This window comes from Cladophialophora psammophila (genome assembly GCF_000585535.1).
Source record: "Cladophialophora psammophila CBS 110553 chromosome Unknown aczJe-supercont1.17, whole genome shotgun sequence".
Classification (NCBI taxonomy): domain Eukaryota; kingdom Fungi; phylum Ascomycota; class Eurotiomycetes; order Chaetothyriales; family Herpotrichiellaceae; genus Cladophialophora; species Cladophialophora psammophila.
In genome coordinates this window covers 379,916-400,896 of record NW_006912938.1, presented here as the reverse complement: position 1 = coordinate 400,896, position 20,981 = coordinate 379,916, and the positions used below count along the sequence as shown (strand labels likewise).

General features: G+C 52.8%; 7 protein-coding genes across 7 annotated transcripts; 2 read left to right on the top strand and 5 right to left on the bottom strand.

Moving 5' to 3' along the window:
* Positions 1–828: 828 nt before the first annotated feature.
* On the bottom strand, positions 829–1,305 carry A1O5_09751 (uncharacterized protein; the record flags this gene model as incomplete). Its single annotated transcript, XM_007750329.1, has 1 exon — positions 829–1,305. The coding sequence occupies one exon, from the start codon at positions 1,303–1,305 to the stop codon at positions 829–831; it is 477 nt and encodes a 158-aa protein (XP_007748519.1).
* Positions 1,306–3,077: 1,772 nt separating this feature from the next.
* A1O5_09750 (uncharacterized protein) lies at positions 3,078–3,414 on the top strand (the record flags this gene model as incomplete). The annotated part of the gene is made up of 2 exons (XM_007750328.1): positions 3,078–3,204; positions 3,338–3,414. 2 exons carry the CDS (start codon positions 3,078–3,080, stop codon positions 3,412–3,414), a joined length of 204 nt encoding a protein of 67 aa, XP_007748518.1.
* Positions 3,415–4,156: 742 nt separating this feature from the next.
* A1O5_09749 (uncharacterized protein) lies at positions 4,157–4,939 on the bottom strand (the record flags this gene model as incomplete). The annotated part of the gene is made up of 2 exons (XM_007750327.1): positions 4,157–4,609; positions 4,676–4,939. The coding sequence occupies 2 exons, from the start codon at positions 4,937–4,939 to the stop codon at positions 4,157–4,159; spliced, it is 717 nt and encodes a 238-aa protein (XP_007748517.1).
* Positions 4,940–6,821: 1,882 nt separating this feature from the next.
* A1O5_09748 (dihydroxy-acid dehydratase) lies at positions 6,822–8,630 on the bottom strand (the record flags this gene model as incomplete). Its single annotated transcript, XM_007750326.1, has 1 exon — positions 6,822–8,630. One exon carries the CDS (start codon positions 8,628–8,630, stop codon positions 6,822–6,824), a length of 1,809 nt encoding a protein of 602 aa, XP_007748516.1.
* Positions 8,631–9,962: 1,332 nt separating this feature from the next.
* Positions 9,963–10,778, top strand: A1O5_09747 (uncharacterized protein; the record flags this gene model as incomplete). Its single annotated transcript, XM_007750325.1, has 1 exon — positions 9,963–10,778. The coding sequence occupies one exon, from the start codon at positions 9,963–9,965 to the stop codon at positions 10,776–10,778; it is 816 nt and encodes a 271-aa protein (XP_007748515.1).
* Positions 10,779–12,505: 1,727 nt separating this feature from the next.
* A1O5_09746 (uncharacterized protein) lies at positions 12,506–14,096 on the bottom strand (the record flags this gene model as incomplete). The annotated part of the gene is made up of 3 exons (XM_007750324.1): positions 12,506–13,429; positions 13,500–13,904; positions 13,965–14,096. 3 exons carry the CDS (start codon positions 14,094–14,096, stop codon positions 12,506–12,508), a joined length of 1,461 nt encoding a protein of 486 aa, XP_007748514.1.
* A 3,911-nt stretch (positions 14,097–18,007) lies between these two features.
* Positions 18,008–18,917, bottom strand: A1O5_09745 (uncharacterized protein; the record flags this gene model as incomplete). The annotated part of the gene is made up of 3 exons (XM_007750323.1): positions 18,008–18,565; positions 18,628–18,773; positions 18,833–18,917. The coding sequence occupies 3 exons, from the start codon at positions 18,915–18,917 to the stop codon at positions 18,008–18,010; spliced, it is 789 nt and encodes a 262-aa protein (XP_007748513.1).
* Between the last annotated feature and the right edge of the window lie 2,064 nt (positions 18,918–20,981).

Below are 20,981 nucleotides of genomic sequence, written 5' to 3'. Positions count from 1 at the left end.
GCCCGTCCGATGCAGCTGAGTTGAGGGGCGCATCAGCAATGTCCTGTCCAGAGAGCTCAGCAGGGCCCCTTGAGCCTGCTTCCTCTGTAGCCACCGATCACAGGATGCCACTCTCAATACTATGCAACTACCATGTTGCCCAAGATCCGCGGACCCCGCCTGTACCATGGGAATTGCCACTTGGACCGAAAAGGGATCACACGCAACAGAACAATGCCACGGCAGCGAGTCAATTGAGCTCAAACCCGCTGGCTAGGTACCCCCTTTTTCAGGACTGAGTTGTGTGCCTGTCATCGGACCCGGATGTCGGGATGGGAGGGGGCGTGTCCGATCCAGCTCCTGGTCGTATAGAAGCCTCCATGTTAATATGTTTGGGTTGAGCTGGAGATGAGGGTGATGGCGGACGGCTGAGGGTTGGTCAGCGCGGGCTGCATCCATGCGTAATGGCGCGCGGAGACGACGATGATGTGAAGGGGCCGAAGCGTTGGGAGATTCGACTTCACAAACAGGTTGTGAAGAGGTGGTCACCTCGGGCTCCACAGGCGCGGGAGCAACAGCAAGCATTTACTGATGTCGATCGGTAGGGTTTGCCAAAAAAAAAAAAAACCTTCGACGATGGGCGAGGACTACCTCGAAAAAAGGGAAATGGGACGAATCAACGTTCCTATAACCCTACAGGCTTGGACGAGCCCAAAGACCAGTTCCCACGCATGCATCAACCCAAGGCATGCGCCCGCTGCAGACAAGGTGCGCCGCAGGAAATTCGGGCCCCGGCGAGCGCCGGTGTGGTAGGGATGGGTCTCTCGTTTCTACCCTTGGACTGTAGCTTCAGGGGCCGTCGCCGTCGCCGTCCTCGTCCTCGTCCTCGGTCGGCTCTTCCTCGCTTGTGTCTGGAACCTCTTGGTCCTCGGGACAGTACTCGTTTCCATCCGGGTCCCAACCCTCCTCATCTGCACTGTCTTCATCATCATCATACAGGAAGTCCTCGTATGGATCTAGATCCTCGTCGTCGCTGTCGTCTTCTTCATCGTCAATGTCGAGATGTTCCTCGGACTTGGCATCCTCGTCTGGCAGATACGGGTCGGTCGGGTACGCGCCCTCCGGGTACTCGCCTGGGGGATAGCGGAGGTCTTCGGTGTAGTCGACAGTGAGAGAGTGGTCCGGATAGGCACTGTTGAAATAGTGGTATGCATGGAATCGCTTGCCCTCGTCGGCGGCGCCCGCATCCGGGCAACTTCGAGGCTTGGGAACAGGTACAGGAGCCATGGGATCAACCAGCCCTACGGCCATGGACTGGGTCTGCATCGCGCAGGGTTTGCGCACGGGTCTCCTGGTCATTTGTGGCATTTCTGGGTAAAGTAGGGGAACGGTGGGTTTGGGAAGCAAGAACAAATGCTAGACAAGAGCCTTGGATAGGAGCAAGCAGGCGAATCACAACGCCAGAGTGACATTATACAAACAAATCCGATAGGCAAGCTCGGAATCACTGTCTGTCGCTGTCCACGTTAACTCATCTATCCAGCGTCTCAGCCGAGCCACTGTCACCTCTGTTCCAAACGAGTTGGTTCTTCTCCTTCCTCCCTTCAAGAGACTCAGACCCTTTCCACCGTTACTTCTTGCGTTATGGTGGCCGGGATTCGATGAGGTGATAAACAATCACATGAATCACTCTGTTCCCCAAAGCGAGACATTCAACCGCCGACCCAAGACATCGATGGCACCGACGCTCGCGAAGATAGCCACATACATGACCAAGAAGGACAGCCGCGGTGGGTGATCCAATCCTCCTCGCCAATCCGTGACTTGATGCGATTCTACAGCCGACAAGGTCATGGCCATGAGAAGTAGCATAGCAGTGTTGTCCAATCGCAGGAACAGTTCACGCCTTGACCGGCGGGAACCAAGGAACGCAGATAGGATGGTGCCTGGAGTGACGGACCACAAGAAGCTGAGGAGGGACGACGGAGACTGTGTTTGCCTGCCGCCAGTCGAATGTTGAAGAGACTCGAGAGGCATGTCATCAATTCATCATCCCAGTGGCGCCTGGAATTATTCACCTGACCGAAGATACTCCTCTTCCTTTTCTGCGCGTATTACCTACTTCCACCTTCCTTAGTCAGAAACCCGAACTTCTCACCCAGTAGCCCTCCCGAGCGCCAGCCCACCGGCCCTAACCAAATCGTTCAAACGACGCCGTGTCTTCGGTGCCTCGGGCACAAATGACGCGGAAGTCAAAATGGATTCAAATTTGCGAATACGTGCGACAGCGCTATTCTCGGCATTGAACTCAACAATCAACACTTGTCATTGGCTGCGGCGTACATTGGGCTGTCTGGATCATGCTCTCTGGCTTTCTCTCTCCTTTGCTCAAGCCCTAGAGGTTAGAACCGCCCAACAAGTCGCCCTCCTCCTCCTCCTTCTTCCTGCGCAACGAGGCAAGAGATCACCTTCTTTTTTCGGTCGCGATGGAGGTGAGCTTGAAAAGAACAAAAGAGAGAGGTGGCAAGGAAGAAAAGGCCGGAAACAGCATGGACGAACGGACTAGGAGCGTAGGACGAGAGGCGTGAGGCTGACAGGAGAGATCCTGGGGCTCATGAGTCAGATCAGCCGTTCCTCGTTATTACTCGTTGCTCGTTACTCGTCCGAATCCAACTCAAGCTGTCGAGACTGGACACGCATGATCCGCCTCTCCACCGCATCCACCGCATCCACCACGTCTGGCCACTGCTTGCGTTCAGAGTCAGAGGATGGGCCCCGACCTATCGCCAGATCGAGTCATACCCTCCAGGTGCCCTTCAATGCGTTACGCATGTTGCCTGAGCATATTTGACTGTGGGAGACCAGGCCACCATCAAAGGTCAAGCATTCTGCCCAGCATCTGCCGCTGCGCCCGGTCTCATGGCTGTCTATAAAGGAGCCCGAAGCCTTCTGCCTGAGCCTTGAGGCTTTCCTTGCTCTGGCACACCTACGCACCAATTCACTCGGAACGTCTCGAAGAAAAGCTTACTTCAACTTCCTTGACTTAGGACTCTACAGCTTGCCTGCTGAAAGAAGCCATTACACCCAGATCCTTCAAGATGCCTTCAGATTCTAAGCCCAACATGTCGTTCGACGCTACCTCAATCTCGACGTCCTCCCTCATGAGCCAGAAGGAACGAGCCCAGCAGGAGAAGAAGCCTTCGCTGGTCAAGAGGGTCGTAACTGGTAAGACATAGATATGCCTGTTGCCCTCCTATTTCTGTCCGACTTCATTCCTCTCCTTCTCCTTCTCCTTCGTCCTATGTATACACTTGGACACGAATCGTGAAGGCTAACCGACCTCCTTTTCCCCTGCCAGCCATCAAGAATATTGAGCCTCCCGAGCCAAGAATACCAGAAGGCAGACATGAGCATATGCCGGCTTGGTCGAGGTGAATTTTGCATTGTTCGTGTCTCTATTTCGGGCTTGGGAAGGAATCACTATACCTTCACCATGGCGGGATAAAGAGAGAGGCCTTTCCTAGGGAGCGGCCCACCAGCAATGGCATAGTATCGAGAGCGTGGCGCGCGGGGGAGCTGGCGGAGAGTAGGCATACAAGGCCACGCGACACGCCGTTGCTGGTGCACCGTGCTCCCGGGAAGTCCATACCATAGGAGCATAGCGATGTGCTCACTTATATTGTCTATATTTTTGCCGGGTGAAGATGGTTGTCTGGATAAAAAGGGTGAGGGGCGAGGCATCAGTGATGATCTTACCAGTATGAATGCCATGGTAGTCTGGTATAGCTTTCTACGCCTCTGAAGTGGAATCAGCCTCAGGAGCTCCGAGCACAAAGGGGCACTAACACCAGGCTTGCGGTCGGACATATAGAAGACGAGTTCTGAGCCAGTCATGTAGAGAACGTTCACCTCATTGTCTCACAACACATGCACATCTGTGCAAATTGCTTCTCTGTCTCGTCAGGCGACCTGAAAAGAATCCATCTGGGCCTTAGCACTGCGAATTGATGCTAGTCCGGTAGGCCCTCGTAGAAGGTTGACAGAGCAGCCCTGCTTGTCCCTTGAATATTCCTAACAAACCGGGTGGAAGTCCTTTTCCGTCTCCAAGACCGTTTCCCCCAAACCCGCCTCTCTCTTCGTCCAGCTCACGTCGGATCTCGACCTGGCAGCTCCGGTGTCATTCGTCCCGTGCTGGTGGCTGTCGCTTAATCATCTTCCCCTTCTTTGCACACGCGGCAATACAGTCGTGTGGCCCAGCGTTGCTGCCTGTCCCGAATGGCGGTACGCGGCCATAGATGGCTTGAGTGTTCAATCCGCCGCCAATGACAGTTCCGGAGATGTTCTGCGGAAATGAGAAGAATGCGTTGGCCAAGTTGGTGGTCCCGGTGTCGTCGGAGCTGAGAGCTGAGATCAACTGCGCGTTCTCGCAGCCAATGTTCATCATGGTGTGGATGGAGGCCTGCGGGAAGATGGTCATCTGGCCGGCTTGGAGGGTCTCGGTCACCGTGCGGGCGCCGTTCTCTGCAATCATGTATGTTTGTGTGGTCCCAGAGATGGCGACAACGTAATTGGCGGCACGTGGGTGAAGGTGTGGCGGGAGCATGGAGCAGGGGCCCAGGTTGAGCATGGACTTTGATTGAGAGTCAGTTTCATCCCCAGAGAGGCATGACGTTCATAAGAAATAGGTGGCCCTTACCATCGTCATCCCTTGGCCGGTAGCTGCCGGGAACGTAGCAGAATTGGCATTGATCACTCCCCCAGGCGAGAAGGTGTACTTGTCCTGCTTGGTGAAATCGAACAACCAGTCTGCATCATTTGGGAGCAAGTTCATGCGGTCGAGATTGGTGTTGGCCACGCGAAGCTTAGCGACAAGGTCCGCGTTCTTGTCAACGTCGACAGCCACAGCCAACGCCACAGAGACAACAGCGACAAAGGCTATGAATTTGAGTCTGAGAAACATCGTGGCAAAGGTTCTGAAGTTTAGACGGTGATGACGACGGAACGGGTGTAAAGCTGGGCTGTTCTGAAGCAGACCTTTGGGGTCCAACGGTAGCTGTTCGCTTCTCTGTCTGTGCGAGATTGTCAAAGAGAATAATTTCGCTCTTACTAGACTGATAGGTGGGAAGTCGATTGAGAGAGGATTGCCAGGATCTTCATGGCGGGGTGAGGCAGGATGGGCATTGAGATTTCAAGCCAGGGTCATTTCGAAGGTCGGCCTGAGAAGCGAGTGAAGTGAAGACGAGAGCCAACTCACCTCACATATGTCTGGTCATATTGTCGCTTCACACCCTTCGTCCAGGGAAAGTTCCTCCCGGCCGTCTCGACTCTCGGCAGATATTCCCCTGATGTGGTAAAGAGGTCTCTGCTTGAGCAGCCAAATGTGAATCAGGGCGCTGGTGGCCGGGAATAGTTCTCTTATCAACCTCAAAACATCCCACGATCGCCATGTGTTGGGCCTCATTCGCGTGCCAACCCAGATATTCGACCACAGATGACCCGGTCAGCACCACTCTGTATGTCTCATCGTCGATATGTTGCTAACGACTCGCTAGACATTATTTCAAACTGTGAGCGACCGAGTATGGAGTTGACCTTCCAGCAAGAGAATCATCGTCCAGTGGTAGCGGGGATATTCATCGACTCCCAGGACGGCAGAGACCAAACCTTACCATGGCATAGCCACAGAGGCAGAAACGACAAAGCCTCGCGCGGACGAACCGAAGGTAGTGTTTTATAGCATAGCTCCTTTTTTTGAACAAGCTGGAGGTGACGCATGTCCTCTGGCTAGGATGATGGAAGACGGCGGACTGACTGGTCTAGAACTTCTGATTTCTTCTCGTGGGCTAGCTCATGGCCTCTTTCTCGAGTGGATGGTCTCAATGGGACTTTCGTCGGTGCCAACATTGGACATATCGACTTCTCCCTCAAGCGCGCGGGACTTGTCAGTGCAATATGCGTGTCTACCTTGTGATCAGCTCCCCATAGAAAAAAGCGGCACCCAACATTGAAAAGGGGCAATTATTGGGAGATGGAAAGTCAGCGACTCGACATGCTTCCGACTTGCGAGCCAGGAGGACGTGTCGGTCAAATGTAAGAGCTTTTACTAGAATGATCTGGTTCGAAGAAGGATATCAGGCCACGAGTATTATTGCTTTTGTCGACCTGCAATTGGCGACGGTCGACTCGTCTATGCAAGAGGAACGGGGGGACCAAGAAGCTGCGGATAGCTCTGTTGCTCCCCATATCGTCAGAAAGCGATTCTGCCAGAGACGCGTTAGCAAAATGGCGCAGCCAAAGCCAAAGAGACAAAAATATGCTAGTGGTTGTGAGAGAACTCAGAAGGAGGAGCAGAAGGAAGAGCAGAAGGGAGAAGAGAACTGAGGTTGCAGCCTTGCCGATGCCAACGGACTCGGCAATCTCAGCCTCACACGTGCTTCTCAAACACGATTCATCCACCTCCACCACCGAGTACTAGGTACATATCCATCACCATTCACAGGCTCACACCAACTCACTCTACAGCTGGCTCTTTCATTGAGTCCTCGTCAATAGGCTACATTGAGGCAGAGTCATGATCAACAAGACTTCGCCATCCCGCTCGGGCGTGGGCCGCCGTCATGGCTCTCCCGAGTCTTTGGGCCCCCAATGAAACGCAAAAAGGACCCAAAAAGCTGTCAAATACCCAGTCCTACCGTCGCCATTGGTCTAGACTCTGTCCTCCTGTTCCCCGCCGCAATTGTCAAAAAAAGATACCTAATGTTTCTGACTACAACCTGGGTCTGCCAGAAGCGTCTCCGTGTTCGCCTTGGTGGCCTGGTCTCCTTCCCGCCAGTCCGTGCCTTTCAAAACAGATCTGTGACAGCCCCATGACTGGCATCACTAACCAATGCCGCATATTTGGCCAGTGTGCCCCTGGTTACCGTCGGCCTGGGAGGTTTCCACTCCTTCCGGCGCCTTTCCAATTCCTCATCACTCACTTTCATGGAGATAGTGTTCGACTGGGCATCGATCGTGACTTCATCACCATCCCTGACCAACGCAATAGGGCCTCCAACCGCCGCTTCTGGGCAAACATGGCCCACGATAAATCCGTGCGAGGCGCCAGAGTACCGTCCGTCCGTCACAAGAGCGACGTTTGTGAGTCCTGCGCCCATGATGGCTGCACTGGCCTTGAGCTGCTCTGGCATTCCCGGTCCACCTTTAGGTCCTTCATATCTTACTATCAGCACAAGATTCTCCCCACGCGGTATAGCGCCTCTGTTCAACGCGTCATTCAGTTCCACTTCCTTTTCAAAACACCTTGCCTTCCCTGTAAAACGAAGACCTTCTTTCCCAGTAATCTTTGCCACCGCCCCTGCAGGTGCAAAGTTGCCTCTCAAAATTTGGATGTGTCCGCTCTCCTTGATAGGGCTGTCTAGGCTCTTGATGATGACTTGATCACTCGGCAAACTGGGCCAACTGGCTACATTCTCGGCCAAGGTCTTGCCCGTCACCGTTGGAATAGAGCCGTCGAGAAGACCGGCCGCGATGAGGAGTTTCTGCACACTTGGCACGCCTCCAATCTCATACAGATCGGCCATGGAATATTTTCCTGATGGCGCGAGGTCGGCAAGGAAGGGGATCTTATTGCTCACGCGCTGGAAGTCATCGAGAGTGAGTTCCACACCGGCCGTGACGGCCATGGCGAGTAAGTGTAGGACGGCATTGGTACTTCCTCCTAGGGCCATGGTTATGACGAGAGCGTTCTCGAAGGATTTATGGGTTAAAAGTTTCTTCGGCGTGATGTCCTGCTCCAAACAGACTTTGATGGCGTCTGCGGCTTTGGCACATTCGCGCATTTTGGCTGGTGAGCTCGCTGGTGTCGAACTCGATCCAGGCAATGTCAACCCCATTGACTCGATTGCCGTGGCCATCGTGTTGGCAGTGTACATGCCGCCACAGGCCCCGGCACCTGGACAAGCATGTCTTTCTAAATCCTCCATGATCTCATCTTTGGTTTTGGACGTGTCTCCCCCATCGTCTGGCTGACGCAAGGTGTTAAACGTGTACGCTCCGAACGCCTCATAACAGGTGGCAATGTTGACGGGCCTGCGCAAAGTCTCGGAGTACCCCTTATCAATCGTCCCTCCATAGATCATCAGACTCGGTCTGTTATGCCTTGCCATCCCCATGATGCAACCTGGCATGTTCTTGTCACACCCAGGGATAGTGATGTTGGCATCATGGGCTTGAGCGCATGTCACTGTCTCGACGGAGTCCGCAATGATCTCCCGCGTTTGCAGGCTGAATCGCATACCCTGGTTTCCCATGGTGATGGCATCACTTACGCCAATGGTGTTGTACTGCCATCCCAGCATTCCGCGCGCATTGACAGCTTTCTTGACCTCCTTGCCCAGGTCAAGAAGGTGCATGTTGCAGGGATTTCCTTCCCACCAAACACTTGCGATGCCCACATGAGGAGCAGTCTGCATTGCGTGCCTATCTGGCACACCCGCGGCGAAGAGCATAGCCTGTGCCCCTGGGAAATCGTGCTGGCGGGTCAGATGGGTGGAGTAGCGATTTAGCATGGGTTTGCCATCGACGCCGGTGAGCTCCGAAGAGTGCACAAAATCCAGGTAGCGGGCTTCCTGGAAGCCGCCTGTTTTGTCCATATTGCAGATAGGCTACTGTCCAGAGCCTACTAGGTAGACAGCTTGGGACGGAAGGGTCCGTGAGAGCGAAAGATATACTACAAAACCACCCCTCGGTGAGAGATCGTCCAGATCAAGTGCGGGGGAATCTCGAGCTCCTGACAACGATTGCTGTTGGTATGTTGAACGCCAGAGAGAAGAAAACTTTGCGACTGAAATTTTTGAGGCAAGGGAAGAAGAGCCTTCGAAATGCAAGATGTTCCATTGGCAGCACCCATTGCTCACCATGGGGACCGAAATCCCCTGTCTTCCCCACATTTCCCTAGCGGTTCCTCGGTGTTGATGCCGAACGAGGGGTTGCGAGCTGATGAGGTTGGAGGGGCAAGGGGTTTGACGAGGCTGCGAGGCTGTCCAGTTATTGTTCCCAGCCCCCAGGAAATTCGCTTGTTTGCCGTGTTTGCCCCGTTTTCCCCGTTTTCCGTGTTTGTCAAGACTGTCGTCTATACCTTGACACATGCCAACACATGTCCATGTCATCAGCAAACAAGAAATTCACCTCCAAAATTGGGTAATGGAACCATAAGGTAAGATGCCACCACTACTTTCACAAGAGCAGCGACAAAGGAGATGGGCCCCGAAGGTGAGAACTGGGTGTAAGACCTGCAAGTAAGTACGGAGACGTCTCGATTCTTCCCGGCTTAACAGCAGCTGCAGGATCCGACGGAAACGCTGCGACGAAGGGAAGCCATACTGCATGAAGTAACGATGACCCAGCCTCGACCTATCTTGCTCTGATGTCGATCTAGATGTGTGAAAGACAAATTCCGTTGCGATGGATACGCACCGCCGAAGACCTGGTTGTTTGAGCCATCGCACAAAGACAAGAGCGACCTACTTGAACCAGATGCACGTTCGTTGCAGCCGTTGTGGCCAAATATCCCTGATTGTGAAGGCCTTCGGACAGACGGCGAGTCTCTTAGATCCCCAGCGACTGCAAGCAAAAGCAATCGGGCTTTCACCCAACTCTCCAGATTTCTTCTCGAACCCTCGAGTCCGTGGACAACGGAGGTGGACCAAAGCTACACCCAGCTCTTCCTCCTTAGGACAGCGCCACTTCTTTCTTCTACTAAAAGGTGGCATCACTTCTGGCGATTCATTGTCCCCCAAGCTGCTTGGGAGAACCCATCAGTCCATCATGGAATGGTTGCGGTTGCAGCGACTTTTGACTCCTATCTATCTGGCGCCGATCACACCGCTTTGATATTGGAGCGAAGGGCTCGGGCTATCCGTGCATTCACACATCAACCTCCTTCATGGGATGTCGCGTTGATCGTCTGTCGATTGTTCTCCTCGATGGCTCAACGCAACGAGGATTTCAAAGCCGCTATGGTGCACATGAAAAGCGGAGAGAATATCCTTAGGGAAGCGATACAAAATGGACAGACTCGGTCTGAAATTGTTCGGCTAATGGCTGCGACATTCATGGGTCTATCAGCCGATGCAAATAATGATGTGAATGTCATCAAACGATTCCCTTTAGCAAAGCGCCGCGCCTTTCTCAAGCTCAAGAATATGGGTTCCGACTATGCAAGGCTTCTACGACGGATAACGCAAGAGCACCACCATGTCATCGAAACGTCGACGCTTGGATTCCTATCAATCGCCTTCACCACGATGAACCAAGCGATCAGCTCTACCATGTACCCGGACATACTGGTCTTTTCTGGAGATGATGGAATCGTCCCCGCGGCGGAGATCCGCACTCACTTGACGTGGGAGGATTCTGTGTTAAATCTTGACGACATGACAAGCATGTACCCATCTTTATCCTATGGGCTAGAGGAATATTTCAAAGCGCAGGGCGTGGCTAGAGTTGCTCCATTGGCGTCGTCTCTCGGCGACCTGACGAAGCAAGTCAAAGTCTTCGTGGATAACTACGTCGTACGAGCGTTAGAAATCGAGCCCCGAATGACGGCCGGCACGTTTTGGCTCGACGATGAAGCAATTCCGGGGTGCTTGATGGACAATCACCTTGGTCGACCTCAGATTGGCATTAGCCCATCTCTCGGTCAAGAGCGTGCTCCCCGTCACGAAGACCCCGTTCTACGCGAGAGAAGGGAGTATTACCATGAGCATGTCTGTCAGTACAGGAGCGGCTTTATGTGCTGATTGGTCAGAATAGTAGGGAAGACAACCACGAGGGACCTCTCCTCAGGAAACAGCGACCTCGCTCCGTGGAGGATGCATGGATGGTTCTGCAAGCATCGGGCAAAAAAATGCATCTTAGATACCTGCGAGGACCTTCTTCCGGAGCAGCCCTTGTCAAATGTCTCCTCGAGACCTGCAGAAATGCCTGCAATAACGCAGCAACAAACTGGACGGCAACTGGACAGCTTCTTGGCAGCGCCCGAGTCTCGATGCAGCCTACGCTTGTTCGAACACAGTCTATTTCACGCAAGCCACATCCGACTAGCGTCCTACAAATATACAGGCAATCGTTGCGCTGCATTTCGTGGCAGAAACAGTTCCCACCCTCCCTAGTGGCATTCACGCGAAGCTCGAAGATCAATCACGTCACTCGAAAGTGTTAGTCGATCAGTCGGTGCTTTTGCAAACCGTCTCTTTGTGGGAAGTGGACACTGGCGAGGTCAGCATTACGATGGTTCCGTTGCCCATTGTCCGCTCCGAGCCTAGTCGAGAGTCAATAGTTCGCAGATAGGGGCTGAAACAAAGGCCGTGCCGCCATCTGTTGTATTGTTTAGTGCCAAAATCCGATGTACCATTAGGTATGGAGTGTGGAGTCCTGAGCATATCTGTAACCAGCACGGAGTACCTACATAACACAATGCCTGGCCACACGAACACCATTCAAGGTCCTGTCCCAACTGACATGCCATACCGTCCCATCACATCCCGCCCCGTCTGCAAGGGCGTAGTTGCAAATCCATGCCTTTATTCTACGTACCTACCTCCTACCGTACGTAATACTCCATGTCGCGACCCTATACCAGCCCAGAGTGGCGCGGATCCCGAACTCAAGACCCCCAAGTCTAAGCAGGAGGTCCAGAACCCGATGTGTATCCCTATCCCTCAGTAGTTACGCCTCATCATGATTTATACTCCGTAATATGATTCCAGATAGTCATGTATCCCGGTAAAGAGGGGGGGGAGGGGTCAAAACGCACTTGAGACATCCAAGAGCGGCTAGAGACAAAGTATTCTCGAGTCAACCGGATTCACAAATCGTCACGGTCAAGGACATGGACACCCACAGGGGAAAGGGGCTTCGGAAGAGATGCTCTTTCAAAATCCGATAGCTTTGATCGCTAACTGGCAGCTTCTTTCAAAGTGATCACCTTGTTCACTGCAATCCAATCCAGTCGTTGGCAACACACTGCAGAGTCTATTCACGTCAACGCTTTTCCAAAGCGAACGTCTCCTTTCAAGCTCTTCCCAGCTCTCGTTTGTTGCTCGCCGCAGTCTTCCCCTATTTTTGCCTTTCTTTTCGTCATGTCACATGGTAGTCTGCCGGTTCTCTGAGTATCTTTGATAGCTCCTCACTCTTTTGTTATTCCCATCAGCAGATGTTTTAATAGGCGATACACAATAACCTGAAGACACAGCACTTTTCTATCCCTCCTTCCAAGAGTCGCTAGAAGACGTACAAGCAGATAAGATCGGAAAACACACAAATGGTCGTTAAGGAGAGACATGAAGGGTATCGACTGTCCTGACCCCGAGACTCCACCACCCTTTACAGATAGCAACGTCCACTAGTAGACCCTGTTTTTTTTTTTGGCTTTTCTTTTCGTCTCACCGACCGTCCTTGACAGGATGTTCAGTTTGATAAGACTGATTCACCTAGCGTGAGCGCACAGTTTCTGCCAAAGATGTATCTACTGGCTGATGGACGGGAAAGATGGAGCAACTGCTCGGAAATCAGCATCGGAAATTAAAGTCTTTTGGACTTGGGTAGGGTAGTACTCACTCTCCATAATCGCCGGTCCGAAGAGCACTTCGTTATCGCTCAAGCTTCTTCCGGAAATATCCACAATCGTGATGAAAATGAATACCTGCCCGCCACCAATGCTTCCCGGGATGCTCACGTTGATACTTCCATCACTTTCAAAGACAGCCTGAATGGACACGACCTCGAGACCGGCGATGAATGTCACGAAGATGATTTCGACCCGGGAGAAGTCGTGGCGGGATTTGGAGAAGTCGGGAATGAGTTGAACAGAAGAGCCAGCACCGGGAGCGGGGCAAGATGAGAATGCACCGCCGTTTGTGCGCGCCTTAAGAGCGGTGCTTCGGCGCTCAGGAGCGGCGGTGGCCATGGACATATCCATGGACATGGTCGTTGATGCCATGGACATATCCATGGACGTGGTCGTTGATGCCATGTCCATGGTGGTGCTGGTGGTCTCCGTTGTGGACATATCCATAGTTGAGGTGGTCGAGGTGGTGTAAGCCGCGGCCGAGTCGGTGGTGGTGGCTGCAGTGGTGGAGTCGGTGGTAGTGGTAGTGGTGTAATCAGCGGTGGTGGTCGAGGTGGTGTCATAGGCCACTGAAGTAGCCGAGTCCGTGACATCAGTTACGTAGGCGCTGGTAGTGTCAGTAGCACTTTCGATGTCGGAGACAACGGTAGCATAGTTGATGGACTCGGTGGAGAAACTACCACCATTACCGCTCTCGTCGAAACAGGGTTGAGAGTTGACTTTCAAGCCGGGGAACGCGGTAAATGGCAATGGTGGGTTCGACGGAGGGCAGGAGACGATGAATTGCGAGGCAATGGTGAAGACCGAGTTGGCGTCAAGGGGCTTGAAAAGCCGCACATTAGCACAACATATTCTCGGAATGAGGTTTCGTGCCGAACGCAGCTTAACTTACAGTAGCAAAAGGATTGGTTGCTGCAATTGCACCCAACGAGCTCCTCTGCGAACTCGTATGTAACGCCTCCGTGGCCATAATACTCGCAGCCACGGAGAGGATATCCTTCGATCCGACAAACGGCGCAGCACCGAGGTAAGCACTGGTTCCGACAGACTCCAAGATGGCGGAGACAGTGACGAAGCTGGCAACATCGGTCACCGGGAAGTTATACTGGCATGGCTGAACGGGTTGAATGCCAACGGATTCGATTGCTGCGATGAGAAATTCAACGTGCGCAGATTCGTCTGAAGCGATGAATTCCAGGTTGAGGAAGAATTCCTCGTCAAAGCCCGCATTGAGGAAGTCCTGCAGCTGGAAACTTCTGAATGCTTCTCTGTAGAAGGTGTTTTCGAGATGCTCGAGCTGTCCAGAAATGGTTAGATCATTGCGGACCGTCTTAGATGGACCGAAGTGGTTACTTACAGTCAAAGCGAATTGCAAGATGGTGATATCAATCTCGGAGAATCGACCACCGCGTTTGGCCAGGTCGACAGGATGAGCCAGTGTCAAGCCAGCGAAGAGGGTGCTCAGCCCAGAAAGAGTGAATGCTTTCATTTTGGGGGAAAAGAGAAGGAATTTGTCAGGAGTGTGGCACTGAGGGCAAAGGTATGTACGGGAAAAAGGATGAATGAGAGTGTCCAGCACAGGTCAAAAAAGCGAAGCAGAGCTTGTCAAAAGCTTGAGGAAGAGAATGAAAGGCAGACTTATCAAAAGCCTTGTAGAAAAGAATGACTTGTCAAAAGTCTTTGAAGGAAGGACTGGAATGTGGATGCTGGTTGAACTGCTTGTAGAAGTGATGTCGGCCATAGGAAGGACGAGAATTATATACACAGACTCTAGGATGTAAGACACTTTCCAAGAAGGAAGCGTGAAGATCCGAGCATCGCTTGCTCGCTGATCCATTTCGGTAACCCGTACGGAGGTCATCCTGTCAGTAGAAGTGCTCAACTCACTACAAATTGTGATACCGGATAATAGAAGGCAGTCGTTTCAACATTTTCAATGGTGTTGTATCAAGGAGGAACACCTCGGGCAAAGGAAAAAGCAAACCCTGCACGGAGCCCGTATGCCATTAACGGGGTAAGCACCCACAAGCCATCTTTCGGAAGCTGCCAGTTGCCGAGCGACAGGCGTTCAGACGCTCGCATTGATCTGAACGAGCGAGATGGCCGAAAGGGGTGTTTGCGGGGGGTTCACACTTGGGCCGAGATCTGGGTGCCTCAAGTCTTGATCTCGAGAGACGGGCCAGAGCTCGGCTGGGTCGGCACCTATCCTCTTTGGTTAGAGCCATGGCGGCTTTGAAGAACCTCACGAAAGGCTGCAATTTACCTGCGACACCGGAGGAGCTTGAGGAAGCGGTATGAGGCTGGGGGGCGCGATTGCATGGATCAAGCTGTCTTCATTTCAATCGTGGCGGGATTTTGAACAAGCCGGATTTGGAGAAGTACCAGCCACAATGGCTACTTGAGACAGCTCATGTCTCTCAGTGACTCAAAAACAAGTCGAAAAGAGAGATGGTGAGCGGAGGGTTCAGCAGCCGAAGGATGGTGAGGCTGTTCACATGTTTCAGCGAAGAGAAGGCGCGACAATGCCAAGCTAGATCACGTGAAGCAAAGAAAAGCTTGGCAGGAGCTTGGGGCCCAGGATCTTATAATACCCAGGTACTGCCAATGGCTCTCACCTTTTTCAGGAGAAAATGACGTCAGCGGCGCAACGATCGCAATCCGGTTCGGGCCTCAGGCTCTTCCGGTCCATATCAGTCAAATGGGAGCTCGATCCTGTTTTACCTTCGCTCAAGTCTTATCGGTCACTGCGCTGGGTTTTTGGTCAAAAGACCTTGACTGGTCCTGACAGTCACATCATTACCACTTATGTTCGACATTTCCAGGGCCAATTTGAACGGACAATGGCTCCGCTATGATGTCGGTGGTACATATTTCGCAGCACGCCTGATTGTCAGATCCTTTCCTTTGCCATCACGAATGAGTAGCAACGGCCAGTAACTTGAACAGGATGTGCCAATGGACTATAAAGACCAGCCACTGTGTCCCCCGTGGTCCAATCCTTGAGTGACTGAAGCGGACTAAAATCACCATCGTGTGGCCTTCATAAACAACCAAACCAATTCTGAGGGACAGTGTCTCGATATCGGTCAAAATGAACACCCAAGGACAGGCAGCTGGACAGCAACAAGAGGACTACGTTGACAAGGGTGAATAGAGTTGATCCTATTCCTCTCTTCCGGCGAGCCATAGGACTAACGAGACTTTCTCCTGCGCAGGCCTCGACGCCGTCGAGAAGCAGTTCGGCCAAGGTAGAGATACTTTCTCCTGTTCGCGTCAGAGTAGTCGGCTGCTCTGTTCTCACCGGTCTCTCGTCGCACACCCCCGTTTTGCAACCCCGATATCGTTGGAAAAGTGCATGATACTTGAAGGAATCTTCTGACATCTTGGGCGATTGACCAGGCAAAATCGACCCCGCCAAACAAAGAAGTCTGAATGAGAAGGTCACCGACAAGGCGAGAGATATGTTTGAAAAAGCTACTGGCAAACATGTTCCGGATAAGGTGCGTTGCGCTCGCTTCAAGCAGAGAAAGTTCAGATGTTGTTCCACGTCGGATTCGAGCCCAGGAAGAAGAACAAATCTCTCCACAGTGTGATGGAGCTTGCTAGTTCTCTCCCTCGTACATCACGTGTACCGACACTCGCAAACGCTGAGAAAGGGGTACGCAATGGCAAGAGCGTTACAACCTCAGGCGCCGGAATAGAACGGATGCAGGGCAAGCTGCATGAACGAGTGGAACGCCAGCAGACCGGACGTGTCTTTTTCCGCGCTTATAATTGCAGTGTGTCCACGGGGAATGAGGCCATGACTAACCTCCTGCGTCTCTCCACAGGTCAGCAACTGATGCAGAGTGTTGACTCGAGATCCATGCAAGGTACTGAGTTGAGATGGCGGAATGGGGATTTCGGTCCCATGTTCGGATTCGAGGGGGGAAAATGGTGAATGCTTGATTTGAATGCCAAATTAAACCACAATCAAATATTTTGATCCCCATCAGTGATAATATGGATCATGCGGGATCGTGTCATCATCAGTCTAAATTTTCTATACCTTTTTGCGTTATTGCTTCGTGTCGACTTGGTGCTGTCTTCCCCTGGAAATCGTCCGAAGTCGTGACAAGCGTCCTGAGTCAGAGCAAGCGGTGTCGTCGTGACCGTCCGCTGCTTCGTGAGACCACCTCCCAAAACTACGCATGAGGTCATCATATAAGCCTCTCTTATCTTTCTGAACAACACAAAGTTGTTGACCTCACCAGAGGAATCCATATGTCGATTCCCATCCAGCCGGGCAGAGGGAACAAGGATCACTGTCGGGCCGCTTCCAATCAGAACAACAGTCACTGCCGACCCAAGCTTGCGACGGGCTGCAGAAGCCGTGGATGGCTCGTGGTCCTGATCCAAAGCTTGTTGGACCTCGGAAAGGGCGATCCTTTCCGCAACTCCGGATTTCGGTTGACTCCAGCCGGATGTGAATGTCCGTTGGTCTTAGCAAACATGCGGTTTCAAAATTAGCCATTGCTCCGTAAGACACCGACCACGACACGACACCATTTTCCGCTGACAAGGTTTCATTTTCATTTTCACTGTCACCCTCGCCCGCCGTCAGCACAGTAACCCTCCTCTTATTTTTCGGAGGCCGGATTGTTGCAGGTGAGATACTGCATGACGTGTCACCCGGAAGACTAATCCGCCACCCCTCGGAACCAATTTGGAAGGTGATTAGGCCCTGCAAGTCTCGTCCAGTGCCGTTGCAGCGCCAAGATCATGGGCCTGTGTGTGGATCAAGCCAGGGCCGAGACGGGACTTTTCGCGCTTCCGAAGCAACCTCGAAAATTTCCTTTTTCCAGCGTCCCTGCATCGTGCTACTATCAGGTCTGCCATGTTCGCTGGTTGCAACCCTCACCACGCCGGTTGATCAAGTCCCTGGAATGGCCTGCAAAAAAGTGCATACTTAGTTGCATCTGAAAAGCGGATCAATCTCCAGGAGGTGGCGTGTCGAAGCTGATTATACCCTCTCCGCACTTTTTCTTCAGGAACTGCCCTCGCACAAAACCGGGTCGCCGTTGGTTCGCGGCAAATTGCCGTAGTGGTTTTTGGACAGTCGCTCACCCTCCATCGCCGGTGGAGAGTTGCAGATCGTCATCTCTTCAGAGCAAAATCCCCGTGAAGATCAGGGTAAGGGTTCTTCCCTCCCGAGACGGGCTCGTGCGCAGGAATTGTCCCACACCTGAGATTTCTGCGCAGGGTTGAGTTTCTAGGCCTAGAATCTCGTCCTAGCGCCGACTCTTGGAGCTGTTCAGTCTGGTCCAGCGGATCCACAGGAAGCGAGATCGAGACGGTAGCCGAGACAGACAACACGTGCGAGATAAGAGACTGAGGTGTGTACACGGTACGATGTACATGTCAATTTCGGACTGCTGCAGCTTCATTGGATTTCAGCCAGGGGAAAACTGTGGGGACCGCATAGTCTCTTCTCCGCGAGTCAGTATCTGAACGTCCAGGACCTGGTCCGTTTAACGCACCTCCAAGGGACGTATGACTGGTCGGAGAGGTTGGCGGCGCTCCCAGACGGTCTTGTCCATAGCCTGTAACTGTGTCGACCGGGCGGTGTAGACTTGTAGGCGAGCGATCTCTAACTCCGGTTTCAATCAGAAGCCCCTCAGCGGTGATAGACGGCAACCGGGTGCCCGAATTATTAGAGTCAGGCGACAGCCGTGAAGACGTTTGGACGTTGGATCCTGTACCTGTGCTCGTAATCGTGGGCGGGGGAACCGGGTCAAAGGTTCCCGACGACGTTGATGAGCGAGAGGCTGCTGGGACATGGGGACTAGGCACTGGGAGCGGCAGGATGATGCGGCTACCAGATCCCGTCATGCTCGAGTCGCCTTTAAGTAATGTAGGCGGGTGCAGATTTTGTTCTGTTTCTGCTGTTTCGGAGCCATTATTTGACGCTCCCGTGTCCTATTTCGAGGTTAGCTCCGTGGTCCCGAGCGGTCGATGAACATCAACAGGCAACGCCTTACGTTGTCGCGCGCATCCTCGATCAAGGCCCGTACCTCGGGCGACACCATTGGGAGGATCTCATTGAGAAGGCTCTCATACCGTGCCAAACGCCGCGAGGTTGCCGTAAGATCCTCTGCTGTCCTGTAAGAAGGGGCGGGGCCGCCCGCTGTCAGCATATGTATTCGAAAGCAAGGTCATTCATGGGGGCCGAGTCACAACACTTACTTCCGCTTCCTCCACCCCTTGCCGTAGCCGTAGTAGCAAGTGGTACCGGTGTGAAGACACCTCCGACATGCAGGTCTGGACCCATCACACTTCGTCTTTCGCTCGCGACAAGGTTCACAAGCGTGACTGGTTCGAGCTCGTTCAGGTTTCTCCCATGCGGAGTTGCTTGACCGCGATATGGGCAACGAGGTACTTTTGGTGACACCGGCGGGAGGAGCGTGCGAAGGTGGAGACAGGCTACTGATGATATTGCCAGGCTTCATGGCTGACGTGCCGAGGCTCAAAGGATTTTTTGGGGGGGAAGGGGAGGGGAGAAATTGAAGGATAGATCAAGACATATGGTTGTGAGGTCTCAGACGCAGCGGAACATTAAAGCCAACAGATTAGAGTCTGAGGTTCAAGAGTGCATAAGCAGCCAGATAGTGCACTGAGGTATGTAGGGGTTGAGGAAAGAAGAAAAGGGCCAAGCTAGAAACTTCGGAAGGGGGTCGTGAGGATATCGATGGGTAGATGTATCAAGCTGCAAGATGGGAGTTGCCGATCTCGTGGTACTAGAGTATTTACTATTCGGAGGAGGGAAAAAGGGTGGAGAGGGAGGCAAGTGGATTCGAATGGCGGACTTGCGCAAGTGTGGTAGGGCAACGCGGTAGACGGAGTCCCAAGGTGTTTCTAAGGGGGGGCGTTTTGGTGGTGGTGAGAGGGATGAGGAGGGTGGAATGGTTGGAATAGTGCAATGGCAAAAACCTGTGCTGTGATCAGTCAGTCAGTCAGTCAGTCAGTCAAGTCTGGCCGTTGGTCGACGCTGCGGCAAGACGGGTAGGCTGTGATTCGAGAGAACAAGGCCGAGTATGGTCGTTGGACTGACGCCAATGGTCGGTCAATCGTTGGAAAATTGTAACGGATCGCGCTGTGGGCCCGCGGTGCTGGTCGGGACCCGGAAGGATGGAGAATGAGCCCTAGCACTACCCAAAGCAATACCTAGACCCTGTGCCTGGGCCCAGCAGGCCAGGTACCTTGGTGGAATGGTCCAAGGGCCGAGGAACCCATAGACTCGACTAGAACGTCCACTGGCAAGGAGAAGCGAGCGAGCGAAGAAAAAAAGAAATCGTTTGACCGTAGTGGTACTGGGACTGGTACAGGGTACTGGATACGGCAAGTTCGGACCGGGGACTACCAGCCAAGAGCAAACGGCTTCGGAGATGGCGGGGGGCGATTGATTTGGGGTGCGCAAACAACGGATACGCTACGGGGAGAGGCAGAATGGGCAAGACAAGAGAAGGAGAGGGAGAAGTGGCCTGCAGCATGACCTGTCCAGAGGGAGGGTGGAAGTGATGACTGGGGGCGAGAAAGAACCGTTGGTCCAAGATCCAAGTGAAAATCTCACGCGCGCATAGCAGATTGCAACGGCGAAAGACGGAAAATAGCCGTGTGTGTGTGTGTGTGTGTGCGCACATGTGTGTGCACAGTCGAGAGAGGCGAGGAGGGAAGATCAGGGGATGAGCAGTAGAGGGAGGATTCCGAGAACAACAGAGGGAAACAGATGACTTAGTCGAACGAGGCTAGAGACAAGGAGGAAAAGAGGGAAAAGAAACATCACATCAGGAACAAACAGAAGGAATGAAGAGGCACCAAGGGAAGAAAAAGTTGAGGCATCATTGGATGTTTCGAGGGACCGAGTAGTCAGATGCATTTGCCGGGACAGATTATACGGCGCAAATGTGGGGAGCTGGTCTGAGAACTACCTAGTGGGTGTCTCCGGCGGAGTATCATACCCAGTAGTATTCGTAACCAGTACTCCGGAGTATATTGCCCGGCTAGTGCAAATCCAACATTCGCAATACTGGGTACCAGTACTAACATTAATTCATCTCCTTCACTACGAGGTATGTATCATTCACTTTCCTATTGTTTACGATGCAATGCACTGCCACCAATGCAACGTGATGATGAGATGGTCTGTTCCCTCTGCTTAGACAAGATCTGGCTTTGCTCTCTTCTCCCTCCACAAACATATCTCCGCCGCCGCCGCCACCACCACCACTACCACCAGCAGTACTCCAATACCTCTCTCGCGCTCCATAGCTAGGTACATACTCGGTATGCAGTTCCTGTACCAGGTGATTTTTGTTTTCTTAATGCTGCCCCCCCT